Raw genomic sequence first — 15,601 nt, forward strand, 5'->3', positions numbered from 1 at the left:
CCCCTGCATTGGCAGGCGGACCCTCAACCACTGCGCCACCAGGGAAGCCCTAGCCATAGACATTTTTAACTTCATATTCAGAGAATACATTCAGTGGGGAAGGAACATGAGTGGGAATCATTATATGTCCTGTTTCAGGCTCAAGTCTAAATACTCATTTCACAAGAATTTCCGTAATCAAGTGTATATATTGGGATCTTACATATAGGAGAACAGATTAAGTAAAAAACATTGTACGATTGCTTTAAAGGGAATTGATGTACTTTCTAGCACTCAAACTAGGAAGATTTCTTAAAAATTCAGAATCTTGATGACCCTGCTAAAATTGCACAGGTATTATATATGTAGTTCCACATTCAAATAATAAAAATACTTGCAGGAAATAATGGCATGATGATTCTCTAATGCCTGAACTCAGTAAGGACAAGGCAAGCTTGACAAATACAATTCTACAGTAAAGATCGACTAACTGGTTAATAGTCAAAGAAAATTTAGTGGATATAATATGCTTAGGTTTTTACGTATAAGTATTTATTACAGTGTTTCACTTGTTCATTTTAGAGAAATGCTTTCTGATTACTACTTCTGTGGAATGAGTTTAAAGCTGATAAAAGGCTGAGATAATTAAAAATGGAAATGGTTGAGTTAAAATAAGGTGCTCAAACCAGTCTCATTTAGCATCTTTAGAGACTGCTGCTTAAATTAGCAGGTAATAAATAGAGATGTTACAAACATCAGAGAAGACAAAGAATTTCCATTAGAAAATTAACAAAATTAAAGAAAAGTAGGAAATGAGCAAGAATCTGCTTAGAAATGCTGTGGGGGAGATGGACTGAAATCGCCTAAATTTTATTAAGTCAAGTAGTCATTTTAACCACTTCTTGTCAGAAAATGAACTTAAAATTGGAGACAATTACCAGCTATAATTATAGCTCAGTAAGGCAGTATTCAGCCTCTGAAGCCAATGCCTGGGATCTAATTCTACCTCTGCTGTTTACTAGCTTTGTGGCCTTAGGGAGGTAACTGGACTTCTCTGAGCCTTGGATTTCTGATCTGTAAAATGGGTTAATATCGGTATCTTCTTCAGAGTTGTTGGGTTGATATATGCAAAACATGTATAATAACATAATTATCTATTAGCTAATGAAACGAACATATTCTTTGGGTAGAACTCATGTGGTATAATCTTGTACTAAGTAGTGTCTGCTGGTGAAATGTTTGTAAAGATAGATGCTTTTCCCAGTCATCATAATAATAAACACTGAATTTGTACCAGACATTGTTCCAAAAATGTGAATTCCTGAAATTAAATGGTTATTGGATATATTTATAGGACTAGAAAATACACAGATTCATAGGAAACAATTAATCTAGCTGAATAGTCCATATTATACACGTAGAAGATGGGCAGATGTTGAGAAAGACCTTTGAGAGTATGTAAGTTAGTACTTCTTACCTAAGCTGCTGATTAGAATTCAAGAGGTGCTTTTGAAAAAAATTTCTGGTTTCCCCCCATGGACAAATCAGAATCTCTGGGGGTAGATTTCAGACATCAGTGTTTTCTAAAGCTCCTCAGGTGATTCTAACATGCAGCTAAGACGGACAAACGCTGTAATTTCATTTCAGTTGCTTCATTTTACACATGTAGAAACTGAGGTCTGGAGAGGAAGTGGCTTGACTAATGGCCCAGCAAGTTGATGGTGTCCTGCCTAATTTCTTTCTGGTCTAAATGTGATCTTTTCTCCAAATGTCTGGTGCTGTATTAAGAACTGGGGAGATGCACTGTAATAATGATTACACAAATGATTCACATTTTAAAAGATTTATAGATTAATTTAAAGGAGAAATTAAATGAAGGTTAAAAATAGTAATGAATGGATGTAGAAATGCTTCTGCCCAATACTTAAAAAAAGGAATATAGAAATAAATTTGTCTTATAGTATTAAGTAAATACAAATTTTTTAAAAAATATATTACAGCAGTAATAAATAATACAAATATTAAAGAATATAAATCTCTGATAGTACTTATTCCATAATGGTAATAGTGAAGAAAGAGAGGTCGGATAAGAAATGTTTGATTTCCTGTTTATAGACTCCATGAGTTGAAAAGATATAGCAAGCCCTAGATATACAGAAAGAAATTGATGCAAATAGACATAACATGGCTAGAGATTAAAGACGCCTTCTTTTGCACCCCTTATTCAGAATGACGGAGGTAAAACATCTGTTTCCTAAGTGTCAGCTTTGAATATCTCAATAGCTTAAAAAAATAGTGTATATTTAAAAGGGGGATTGGCCCAGGGATTTTTTTCCCCCTAGAATCCAAAATTTCTGTAAGCGGTATTGCTGTTTTCTTTAGTATTTGAATATGAGCCTTTATACATATGCTTAATTGTGCAATTTTTCTAAAGGCTAGTTCCTGTTTAAATTTATTCATAAGATAGTTGGACTTCTTTAATTCTACTTTTCTCTTAAAACAGGTTTCTGCTGCAGTAAATAATGGAAACGAAGCAGGGGTAAGAGAGCTACTGAAAAGGATCGTGCAGAAAGAAAACTGGTTTTCTACGTTTCTGACTGTGCTGAGGCAAACAGGAAACTATGCGCTTGCCCAGGAGTTAACAGGCACCAATTGCTATGAAAGCAATACAGGTATTGCTAATTCTGCAAAGGAAGGGCTTTTGCGTTTCGCCTAGTGACTGAGAGTTTAATGAAACCTGTAGACACAGTGCCAAATACTAGGGTATTTAGAATCAAAATTTCAAGTGATATTGAGAGGTATGTTTTCTTCTTTTTACAAATGAGGAAACTGCTGCTTGGGAAAAGATGAACCTTCCAAAGACCACAGCACACAGCAAGCTGGGCTGGAATATTGGCAGCTGACTCCTTGTCCAACATGTTTTCCATTTCCCATCTTATTTTGGAAACAAAGTGATTGCCTGAGATTTTTATCAAGATAATTTTAACATTGCCTAGACAAATAAATTGGAAGAAAATATTTTAGTGGTTATTACAACTGCTGCATAGTCTTCTGGACATTTATATAAATTTTTAAGGAATTTATTAAACATTTGATAAAAGGTCTGTAATTGCTAACATATCACAGTGTTACTTTCTGTGAGTTTTTAAAAGTATTCAATTATAATAATAAAAATAACATTTTAGAGCTCTTTCACATGTATCATTTGTAAATCTAATATAATCTGCCATCTTATTTTTCTTTACAGAGTATGTATCCTGTGCTTTTAAAAATATCATATGCAAGACAAATTGAAGTTTAATTAGTAATGAATGATTACCAATCATTACCAGTGCAGATCACACCCTCTCATGATGAGTTCCCTTTCAAGACCTCGTGGGACCATTTCTATCCATGACAAACACCCTAGAACTTGAACTTCAAAGGGAAATGACTACAGTCTCAATTTTTTTGCTCCCTGGGAAATTTTGGCCTCAGTGTATCGAGGGATATTAGAAAGAGCAGCCTTGCAGATCACAAAAGACCTTGTTATATCCATCCCCCAAAGTAGAGGGTACTTACCCATTTTACGGTTGTGTACTAGTTTAGGAAAAAGTCTAAAGGATCAACTCTAAGTGTCTTCTAGCTTCTCCTGACATAGGCAACGTCTCGCCATATTTCTGTCTTTTTTTTGTTGAGGGGGAACGGAGCAACAAGTTACATACAACATATTTCTTTCTAAGATATTTTTAAGTTCCACTTTACAAGGTGCCTTGTTGGAAGCTAATGTGATTTTTCAAATTCTAATGCTTTGAATGATAGCAATCCTAGGTAAAGTATATATACATGTGATACCTGTATAATAACACACCTCATCATATACCTCATCTAATATTCACATGCCTTCCTCTTTACTTTCCTTATAATATGCCATAACTTCGTATTATGATTAAGTCTTTACATGTCTGTTTCAGAATGGCTTGGGGACTAGTTTATCCAAACTCTCCTAGCCTGTGCACATAATGTCGGCTGGCCAAGGCCAAACACTTTATAAAAGGGATAAAGGCCTTCTGAAAAGAAAAAAGTGACACCAATTATCCATCATCCTTTTTGCCCTCCCTGGTCCCCTGACAGGATCCTCTTACATTTGGGGCTTTTCCTTCTTTCAACCAAAGTGGGTGATGATGGATGTTGCCCCAGATATGTGGGCTCTTATAAAGACAGGGAGCCCAGTAGAAAGGGATTTCTAAGCTTCTTTTGAAGGTTGGAAGGAAGATGCAATCCTCTTCTGGGACTCAGCATCCTTACACTCTCACTACCCTTAGCAGCAGTCAGGCTGCTTCTGACCAACTCATTCCAAATAAGTAGGGCTTACTTCTCATGTCCTCCACTGAAAATCCAATCAGGGGAGCCAGGAATTTAAATATTGTTTGCTAACCTGTACATATTATTAATGGAATCTAACCATTTTTCTAGCAGGTCTTGATGCCCAGAACAAAGTTAGCTGTCATTATTCAAAATTAGCTGTGGTAGGAGCTGCTGAGGATGGAATTGAGCCCCCCTGCCACCAAATTCATATATTGAAGCCTTAACCCCCAATGTGACTGTATCTGGAGCTAGGTCTTTAGGAAGTAATTAAGGTTAAATGAGATCCAAAGGTTGGGTCCCAATATGATAGGACTGAGGCCTTATACGAAGAGGAAGAGAGATCTCTGTCTCTTTCTCTCTCCCCACCATGTGAGTACACAGTGAGAAGGTGACACTCTGCAACCTCAGGAACATGCTCTCACCAGACACCAACCTGCTGGCACATTGACCATGGACTTCCTATTTCTAGAACTGTGAGAAAATACTTTTCTGTGACTTAAGTCACTCAATCTATGGTACTTTATCATGTTGGCCCATGCTGACTAACACAGGAGCCTGGGCTCTGGATGCTGACACTGAGTCCTGGCTCCTTGATGTACCTGGATGTGTGACTTTCACTGGGTACTTGCCCTCTCTGTGCCTCAGTTTACTCCTCTGTGAAATGGTGATAATGATATTGCTGATTACCCAGGATTATTTTGAGGGTTAAAAGATTTAACATTTGTAAAGCACAAAATAAATTGACTATTATTATTATAAACCCTAAACATACTTAATATGTACCTACAAATATTATAAAATCATCTTGTCTAAAGACAAACTCCAAAGTCAGAACAGTTTTCTTCAGGAAATTCTCCATACACAGCACACATTTTCTCCTTATTCTTTAAGATGGGTTAATGAAAAATGATACTTTAAGAAATTTTCTTTATGGCATCAGTCTCTGACACATTGTACTTCAGAAGGGCAGAAACTCTTGCCTTTCTTTGTAACTTTCTTTCAGAAGTCTTAAGAAAACACTCAATACATGTTGGCTGAAGGAAAAAAAGGTCAGGTGGAAGAAATGGTGGGAAGAAGAAAGGAAGGATTCAGAATATTTCATTAAATTTCTAAAAAAAATCTCCAGAAATTCAGAATACATGAATGTAGGCTGACATTAAAGCATATGTACATCTCGTGTAGAACACGCAGTGAGAGAACAAAAGGCTAGAGCACAAGCTGAAGAAAAACTACCACCAAGTTTGCATTTTCATTAATGCAGCCTTACATGTGACTTTGTACCACTGAACAAGTGGCTTACTTCCTAAAGTTGATGGTCAGATAGGAAATCGTCACACTTATGATTAGCATAATACTTATTATATTGGCTTTTCAGATAAAATTTAGTCATCACAAAAGAATTACTCACTGTGTTCATATAAAAAAATAAAAATACTTTGTCACAACATAAAAACATGTTCCAAGCCTTACAAAATGTCAAAGTATTGTGGTATATTTAGGCAGATCTCTACTAGGGACCCCACTTGGTTTTTCAAAATAAAAATAACAGCTCTTTATATTGTATAAAAACTTGCATTGCAATACAATTTACATTCTGTTTAGAATTTCAAAGTATTTAAGTATATTCACGTTAATCTCTATTAGGAACCCTTATTCTGTTTTCAAAATAACAATGACAGTTATGTATACTGTATAAAAACTTGCATGGCACTATTGTTTATATTCTAATACTTTTATTCACAGAGTCTGAGAATTTATCACCGGAAGATGGTCCTGAAGTCAAAGAGCCCCTCCCTTTAGCCACAGATCAGCCCAGTCTGGAGGCCTGGGACATAGAGAATAGTTCATTGGAACCATCTTTTGCAGATTCTTCTGTAGCTTCAGGTACTTGGGACACACACATACTTTTACATATGCACTAATGAACTACTTCTGGAAAAATCACTTGCTGCATTGATGACATTAGGATCCATTAAACAGAGGGAGAAATTTTGGGCTTTGGGATTTTGTGAGTATTTATGTTAAAATAATATTTCTGGAGGAGATTAAATGAAAATAATTGCTCTTTGTGTCTAAAAATGTTTTAAAACTAATGCAATATTAATGTTATGAACATGAGCACATTGGGTTCTAATTTTATTTTATAAGATATCCATGGTCCTTGTCATATGGTGAATATCATAAGCAAGTCCTGCATTTCATGATTTTTGAAGTACTTTCAAATACATGAATTAGTGGGTTGTTTTAAAAAAGATTTATTTATTTATTTATCTATTTTAGCTACACCGGGTCTTAGCTGTGGCACGCGGGATCTTCGTTACAGCACGTGGGATCTTTTAGTTGTGGCATGGGACTTCTTAGTTGTGGCATGTGGGTTTCTTAGTTGCGACATGTGAACTCTTAGTTGCAGCATGCGGGATCTAGTTCCCCACCAGAGATCGAACCCAGGCCCCTGCATTGAGAGCATGGAGTCTTACCCACTGGACCACCAGGGAAGTCCCCATGAATTAGTTTGACTCATCCAAATTTCTGAGAATTAAATGAGGCCATTACGTTTTCCCCTTTTTACAGACTGGCATGTCACAGAGAGGTTCAACTGGGTTATAGAGATCAAAACCAAGGCTTTAGAAAAGAAGATGAATGGGTGCTAAACAGGAGTTGGTTTGAATTTCAGTAACTAATTGGTGTGGGTACTAGATCCACCATGTCCACCTTTTAGATATGAAACAGCCCTGGAAGAATCAAACTAATTTAATTATTTCCCCTCCCTTATTTGCTCATAATAGGAGAATCCTTCTCTCCTTCCCTCTGTCCCCCAAATGGCCACATTCATTTTTCACTAGAAATAGTCAGGTTGAAGTCTGGTGTGCTGGTAAATGTTTACCAAGTGGCTCTCGGAGGAAAAGACAAAAAGCCCTGATTTGTAGCATATGCCAATCTTCATGGTGTAAATACTCCCACTAAGGCTATTTTCAAGTGCCCACATAACATCACCGAACACTAAGTCAGGAATAGATGTGCAGTAGCACACCACTATTTGCCATTTCCATTATACGGAGACAATAGGCTTAAATAGCCTCAACATCATTGATGATTGTAAAATCTAGTAAAATGATTAGAAATTGATGAGTTTTAAGTATTCCTTACCTTTGTTTTAATATAATTGTTTTAGTAAGTCCATATAATTTAATTTTTAAAATTGCCTGCGCTTGACATTAACAACTGGCTCATGAAATTCTAGAAAATTTAACAATTGTTCTTGTGCCGTATGAGCTGACTCCATCACACTATTACAAAGTATACTATTTTCGACTCAGAAAAGTAATGTAGCTGCATTGCAGGAGATTTGGAATACATAGAAACCCACAAAGAAAAAGTCACGCACACTTTTACAGTAAAGATATATTACTCTTCACATTTGGGTATCCCGTTTTTATTACATACCTGGATGTTTATATATGATGGCATTTCTCCTGAATTCATTAGATATTCTTCTACAGCATGGTTTTTAACAATTGAATAATAATTCCATCCATTGGATGCTTTATGATTAATTAACCAACTGTTGAACATGTAGGATGTTTCCAAATTTCTACATCATGAATAATGCTGCATAACTCTCTTCATATTTATGTCTCAGTTTAATTCTTTTTAAATTTATTTTTAAAATTCATTTTATTGAAGTATAGTTGATTTACAATGTTGTGTTAATTTCTACTGTACAGCAAATTAATTCAGTTATATATATACATGCTTTTTCACATTATGGTTTATAATAGGATATTGACTATAGTTCTTTGTGCTACACAGTAGGACCTTGTTGTTTATCCATCCTCTATACAATAGTTTGCATCTGCTAACCCCAAACTCCCAATCCATTTCTACCCCACCCAGTTTAATTCTTAAAAACATATTACATAATTGAAATTTCTGGAACAATGATTTCTATAGCTTTAAACATTTGATACTTAATGTTATATTTCACTCCAGGAACTTGTACCATATTACATGTGCTCTAACAGTATAGGAGAGTACTTACTGCCCTGAAGTCTATTCTATAAGAGTGGGTAATATTATTTTTAAACTTTGCCAATTTGGTATTTTACTACTTGAATTTGAATTTTTTTCTAATGAAAAATGTTTTTACAAGTTCATTCTTTTTGTTGTTGCTAACTGCCTATTTTTCTATTAGGGTATTTTATATTCTTCTTGCTGGTTTATGTGAATTAGCTAAATATACAGGATAGCAATCTTTTGTCATAAAATAGTATCAAGATTTTTTATAGTTTGCCTACTATTTAGCCTTGTTTAAGGTGTTTGTTCTTTTAGTGGAATACTTCTGAAGCTTTAGTGTGCTTATGAGTCACCTGGAAGAGGAGGTCTTATTGATATGCAGATTTTGATTCAGTAGGTTCTGTATCTAGCCTGAGATTCTGCCTTTCTCACTTGCTCCCAGGTGATGCTGGTCTTGGACTACACTTTAAGTAGCAGGGTTTACTGTGCAGAATAGCAAAGCTTTTAAACCTGAATTCTAGAGGACCTTTTTTTTTTTTTTCATTTGAGCAGCTGCACTTTCTTTCAGAAATCATGATTGCGTAGGAATGCCAAAACTACTACCTGAATGTGGGTTTTTCACATTTTAATAAACTTCCTTGGCAGGCTACCTGACATCTCTGTGGGTTACTGGCTATTTTCTAAATTCGCACTGGAAAGAATTGAAGCCAGAACTGAGGCTGGGAATTGATCCTGCATCTCAAATGAAGGTTTTTCACCCAAGGTTGCCAACCTAATGCATCTTGTCAGCCTGTAGTTTATTTATCTGTGGAGCATTCTGAGTCTCAACAAGGACAAAATTAAAGACAAAACCTTTTTTAAAAAATCTGTTTTCTTACTATTTGATATAAAACTTAAAGCTGCATCAAGTGAAAAAAATCTGGATCTTAATAATGGCCTTAAGGGACAGAAAGGGGTTTGTTTTTCCCTCTTGGGGTCCCCTCCCTCCCTTCCTTTCACTTCTTTCATTTAATGAACCTCATTAAACTCCTATCATGTGCCAGGCATGCACTGTTCAGTGTTCAGCACTGTAAATATTGTGGTGGAGCAAACCAGATGTGGCTTCTGCTCCCATGGAGCTTTCAAATGATGGGCATGTCAAACGGTAGTCACTGTATAGCTGCACAGTAAGTGCTGTGAAAGAAAAGTACAGACTATTAAAATGTGTACGAGTCTGAGAACATGTGAGAGTACAACAAACTGTACAGTAATCTGAGGACTCCATCCAATTCACAGACTTTAACAGTCTTCTAGTCTGTAAGGTTCTTGTGATGTCTGGACTTCTCATGTGGATTTGGGAACAGGTTCGTCCAATGCATTCTGGTCCTTTCCAGAGCAGTAAGAAAGGGGAACTGATTTATGAAAATGGAGTGCTTCTGCTTTAGGCCTTTGCCTCTGCTTCTGATAGATGTTGTGGACCATCCCAGGTATTCATTTCTTTTCTTGCTGCTCTTCAGAACTAAGAATTACCGATGTAAATGACTTGTAAAGTATCATTAACCCAAAGAAGTTATTGTAGTTCTTTGGACTGAAGTTTTTGTTGCAAAATTAACTGTAGAAGGATTTTGCCTATGTTGGCGTTCTTTTACAGGATTAACCATCAAAATAAATAAGATAATATTCAATAACCTGTAATATTTATTTGCATAATTTTTTGTGTGTATCTTAATGATATTTACAATATATAATCTTTATTTTGAATTTCAGTACATTGGGTTTAGATTTCAAATACAGTTACCAAGGTAGCATTGAAAGAAACTTATTACTTAAGCTACACACATTCTATAAACATGAATTTTCATAGGCAAAAAAATTTGACGAATTATTTCTGATTTTAAATTAAGACTTCTCTAATTTTCATTTCCACATCAGTTTCTAAAATATTGTTTTTCAGTGCATAATAGTCTTTGTGGATACAAATGTTAATTATTTATAGTTTTAATGCAAAGATTCTTTATATATTGTTTTTAGCCTTTTTTACTCCTTAACACACCTGACAGGTAAGACACACTAGTATTAGTAATAGTGGCCCACGCTGAAACCAATTTTAATCACTCCTTCAGTGATTAAATCAGTGATTTAATCACCAAATTTAATCTCTCCTTCAGCCTGGGGTGATAGATGAGAATTGCCTAGTGGGCAGTTCTGGGCAGGGATTTTGTCATGCCTCCACATCGGAGGCTGGCATTTCTTTTTCCTTTCTCCTTTCAACTTCTTCCCATTAAAAAGTGGTTAATAATTAAGATATTCCCCATTTTTTAAAATTTGCTTTTTCCGCACGAATACAACCATTTATAAAGGATATTTGAATAGTTCTCAGACTATTCACAGAATTTTACTGCTGGATGTAATAATTCTGCTTTCTGAGGTCACTGGTCATTTTCTAACAAGAAATTATTGGAAAACTTTGGTGTTTCTCTAGACCACACTTCCCTAGAAAACATCAGAGGGGCACAATGCCCACATTCATTTTCTTCTATTAAAAATATTTTAATTATAGCAAATACACAGTTATCTGGTTTACGTTAATTCTATAGGTTTACAGTAACATTGGTTATGCAATCATTTTTAATTGTCTGCTACTGTTGCTTTGTTAAAATAAGTGAGTGGTTATTTTACATTGACCTTTTTAATATACTATTTTAGGAATTAATGACATATATAAAATAAAAAATAAAGCTAATGAGGTTCAAAACGAAATAATAAAATTTACTGTATTTGGAATGAACTTACTTTTATGCAGAGTTCCACAGAAAATCCCCCAAATTTCTTTTATCATCCTTTGTTGATCTCCCTGTTATGAAACTAGAAAATGCAAGTACCGCAGGTTGGCCAGCAGAGGGCGCTTTGACATTTATAAAGAGAATGGAATGTCACTGTTCCAGGGTGGACGATTATAACGTACAGGGTGAGCGTGCCATGTGTGAATACACAGTGCGCATGACTGTGAGTGCATGTGTATATTTTGATTTATATATTCGTTCACGTGAAGATTTTAAAATTCCACCCAAGCTAATGAGCTTACCAACCTGCTTGTTTTCAGACTTTAGTACCTTCTTTTTCATATTCCCCCATATGTTCCACTCCTTAGGTTTATCCGGTGACATTATGCTTTGGAATATATTGTGGATATATTTTGCATAGATCATCTTCTGTAGGAGGGGTTTAAAAATTGACCTTTATAAAACAGCCTCCTTCTTTCTGGCCCAATCTGTTAGTGCACTTTTTTTGTTGTTGTTTTGTTTTCCCTTTTTATAGACCGAAGTCCAATCTTAGATTTGGTCTATAGTAATCTCTGTAAAAATGCCACAAAATTTATCTTTGCACTTGAGGACCAGAATAATGTTCTATAATACTAACCTCTAGAAATTTAGAGATTTTTAGAATCTCTAGAAATACATACCACATAGACCTTGAGAGCTTAGTGGGAAAGATAATTGATGTAGCAGTCTGCAATAATACTATGAGAGATCACCCATACTGTTACAGGATTGCTCTGAATTAAGATAGCTCTCCTTTACATCTATATTTTTTTCTAAATTTAGTTACATTAATTATTGGGAAGTAGAAATACTACTACGGCAATTCAAAAGGCAAATATTATTATGAGCTGAGAAAGAGAGAGAGAGAGAGAGAGAGAGAGAGAGAGAGAGGGAGAGGGGGGAAGAGATGCTGTTACAGATGCTGATATTGGTGTTTGTTAAAGGATAATATAGGTTTGTATTTTGTATGAAACCCACCAAGAGCCATCTAAGTTAGCTATATGACCTCCAATTGCATAATAGTTCTAGGAGGGTGACTGTTCATATCTCAGGAGTGAGAATGTAAGTATTTTGTTGGAGAGAAACCTCTTTACTGCGCAGCTAATACATGTTGGATTTATTTTCATGACATCTTTTTATGACTACAAGCCTAAAGCTTTTTTAGCAGAGTTTTAACAAAAGCAGTGGTTTTAATTTGATCATTAGACCTTACCTTCTCTATTTTGGCATATGAATGAGAACTAGAAGCTAAGAATGAGTTGGTCAGGTCATATTATTGAGAAAACCAAGCACTGGGGTATTGTCCTCACCCTCAGAGAGTTTATAATCCCGTTCAAGAAAATAAGTTTCATGTCCTCAAAGAGAGACAGTAATCTATCTCTAGCAAAAGAGAAGGTATTAAAGGATGAGGGGAGAAGCCTGGTGAAAGAAGGAAGACTTAGAGAAAGCTTACCAGAGAGGAGGAATGTGAGGCAGTTCATCTGCACCTTGAAGGTCCTGTGCTGGACCTGTAAACAGAAGTGGTAGCCAACACTTCCCGCTACACGGACACCATGAGCAAAAGTGCAGGTGTAGGAAAGTTCAAAATGTGTTGTGTGTGTGTGTGTGTGTGTGTGTGTTGGGAGGATTTGATAATGGAGGAGGCTATCCCTATGTGGGAGTGGGGGGATATGGGTAATCTCTCTACCTTCCACTCAATTTTGCTGCAAAACTAAAATTCTAGGAAAGAAAATCTATACAAAATTCATCCAGCTATAATAAACACATCAAAATCCAGCTGTAATAAACATAGCAAAGTTTTATAAAAAGTGTGGGTAGGGAAGCAGTTGGATTAGAGGGGAACATTTATGGAGGAGGGTGGTTGGAGATAAGGCTTCTAGGATCAATGAGAATTAGTGGGTTTCTCTTACTATGATTTTTACAAAGTCTTGTCCTGAGGCAAATCAATACTTAAATGTTTATCATTCGTTGTTTGGACAATTATGGAATATTAGCCCAAAGCATGTGTGATTATTTCAGATGGCGTTTGTGGGAAAGTCAGTTAGAGGGATGTATCCATCAGGGTGCTGGAATGGGCTCCTTCCAGCTGTCAGGAGGCCAGTGTGCATGTGTCTTCCCAGTTCCACTTGGTGACGTCATGCTGGTAGCTTGAAATCAGCCATGGTGGGAATATGAATACCAGCAATATTGGCAAACACTTTAAAATTGTCGCTTTTTTCTCCCCAAGAGCTGCTATTGAATATTTACCAGGATACCTTTAAACAAATCTCTCCCCATACTTTCCTCAGGTCTACTTAACTTGAATAGCTCTTCCTTAAGGGTGCCTACCAGCCAAAGAGGTTTCCAGTTCATCATCTTCTATCTTGCCACCTTGGATTGCCAAGACTTACTTCCCATGTGGTCATCAGGCTTATCACTCTTAACTGACTCTGCTCTTAGTCTTTTTGCCTCTGCTGCTGACTAGCAATGAATGAATGGGTCACTCTAGTGGGTATGGTTATCCCCACAACCCTGTACTTGAATCATCATCTTTCCCTTTGAGACCAAAGTCCAAAGGCTAAAGGGCATGGATGATACAATTTCAGCCAACATCAATATACACAATTCCAATTTAATTCTGGCTGAAACATTTCAGCAGTGTGAATTCTATAAACAGGATCACAAGAGCTCCATGGATAGCGACGTGGGCCTGTGGCTCTAGGAGATTTTTTTTTTTTCTCTTTGGGGAACTCATTTCCTAGAAGCTTGGATCCAGGAGAGAATATGCAAGGTGGGTGGAGGTGGCTTCTCTCCATTCTGTGGGAACACATGTTCCCCAGCACAGAGAGCAGAGTCTGACAGACCAAAATGTTAGCGTGTGTGTGTGTGTGTGTGTGTGTGTGTGTGTGTGTGAACGCACACACACAAATCCATATACATAGAGCTGAAAATAAAAGTCCTCTATCTCCTCTCAAAAAAGATGATTTCAAAAGGAAAGGAATTAGGTATTATTAGTATGACAGTAAGCACACTTACGAAGCTCATGATTCCGTGTATGTGCCCATACGTGCACATGTGTTTGAAGCTTTAGGGGTGGTCTTTGCTGTTCCAGACTGTGGGGATTATGCAACTGGAGGGATAGTTGAAGAGGTGAAGCTGATGTGCGTCACGAGGTCAGAACTAGAATAAATATACCATTATCTGGCAAGTGAAAGGAGACTATTTGCAGACCCTGTAAGCACTACCTCTCCGGAGAATGGATCTGTTGGTGCCCTTCCTCTTTCTCAGTAGCACAGAGGCTTGGCCCCCTTCCTAATGTAATGCAAAACGATTTTCCAGCAAAGCGACTGACAGCCTGAGGCGAGGGGTAAGAGGAGAAATCTTTTGTGGAGTTAGACATGCATCTTAGGCTGAAAATAGGAGGGACACTACCTGGTAGGGGTAGAAGAACCAATCTGTATCTTATCTAGTGGAAGTCACTCAGTTCTTGGGCTGAATAAACAGTATACTTATCAACTAATTGTTATAATAGCATTTCTCCAGCAGAGGGCATACTTTACATTGGAATAGATCTAAAAAGGCTTTCAAGGAAGAGGTTTTTTTCAATTGAAATTTTTTAATTTCAATTTTCTTTGGCTTCTAAATGGTTTAAAAATATTTTAAAGTATTTAAAGTTCCAGAAGATGTTAAATATAAAATTTCTCAGATTCAAGTTAATATTTCTGCCATATTAGTAAGCTATTCAAGATGTGATTATAAAATGAGGCAGTTTTTTCCATGGCTTATGGACTGGTCTTAGACACTATTATTGTAAGCAAAGCTGTTCTGTATTGTGTTGTTTGCAAAATTATTCTAGAAATCCTATCTTTTAACTGGATGAGAATTGTTTTTCTTCATTCCAATAGATTTTGATAGGAATAACTGCTTTTTTTAACAGGAATCACCAGTGTTTTCTAATCTGTTTCATAGCTAGCTTTGATATTTTTCCTAGAGGAAATGACACCTATCTAAAAGTTAACTAAACTTATTATATAATCTAACTCTAATATTCAAAGCTCATTTAAACAGCAACTTCATGAGGATTTAAGATTTGTTTCTCTTAAAGATTTATTTCCTTGATCTAACAGAATGATTCTCAAGATAAAGGAGAAAGTAGAAACTGCTATATATATTTTAAAAAATTTTAAAGATTAAGTCACTTGTCAGCAGTGGCTGAGCTCAGATCTGGAGACTGATCTGTTTGACTCCACAGCACATGTTCTTTTCATGGGAACACCCAGTCTCCAATTGACTATTTATCTGATCTATTTTAAAATCATAGACACATGACTATTCATTAGGACATAAGTCCAGATTGATACTGTGAAAAATGAAACATGGTAATCCTATATAATCAATTGTAGGAATTCTTGGCTTATAAACTCAATAGGTTTGCTTAATTTTGTCATCACATAACACTTTTTTTTTTTTTTTTTTTTGGG

General features: G+C 36.1%; 1 protein-coding gene across 1 annotated transcript in view; it reads left to right on the top strand.

Moving 5' to 3' along the window:
• The window catches only part of IFIH1 (interferon induced with helicase C domain 1), a 55,414-nt gene that overhangs the window by 5,555 nt on the left and 34,258 nt on the right, over positions 1–15,601 (top strand). Inside the window, exons 2-3 of the mRNA XM_007464488.1 lie at positions 2,483–2,651; positions 6,070–6,210. Of these exons, the coding sequence (XP_007464550.1) occupies positions 2,483–2,651; positions 6,070–6,210 (310 nt within the window). The remainder of the gene's footprint in view (positions 1–2,482; positions 2,652–6,069; positions 6,211–15,601) is intronic.

Source organism: Lipotes vexillifer, unplaced genomic scaffold (assembly GCF_000442215.2).
Source record: "Lipotes vexillifer unplaced genomic scaffold, Lipotes_vexillifer_v1.1 scaffold68, whole genome shotgun sequence".
Taxonomy (NCBI): domain Eukaryota; kingdom Metazoa; phylum Chordata; class Mammalia; order Artiodactyla; family Lipotidae; genus Lipotes; species Lipotes vexillifer.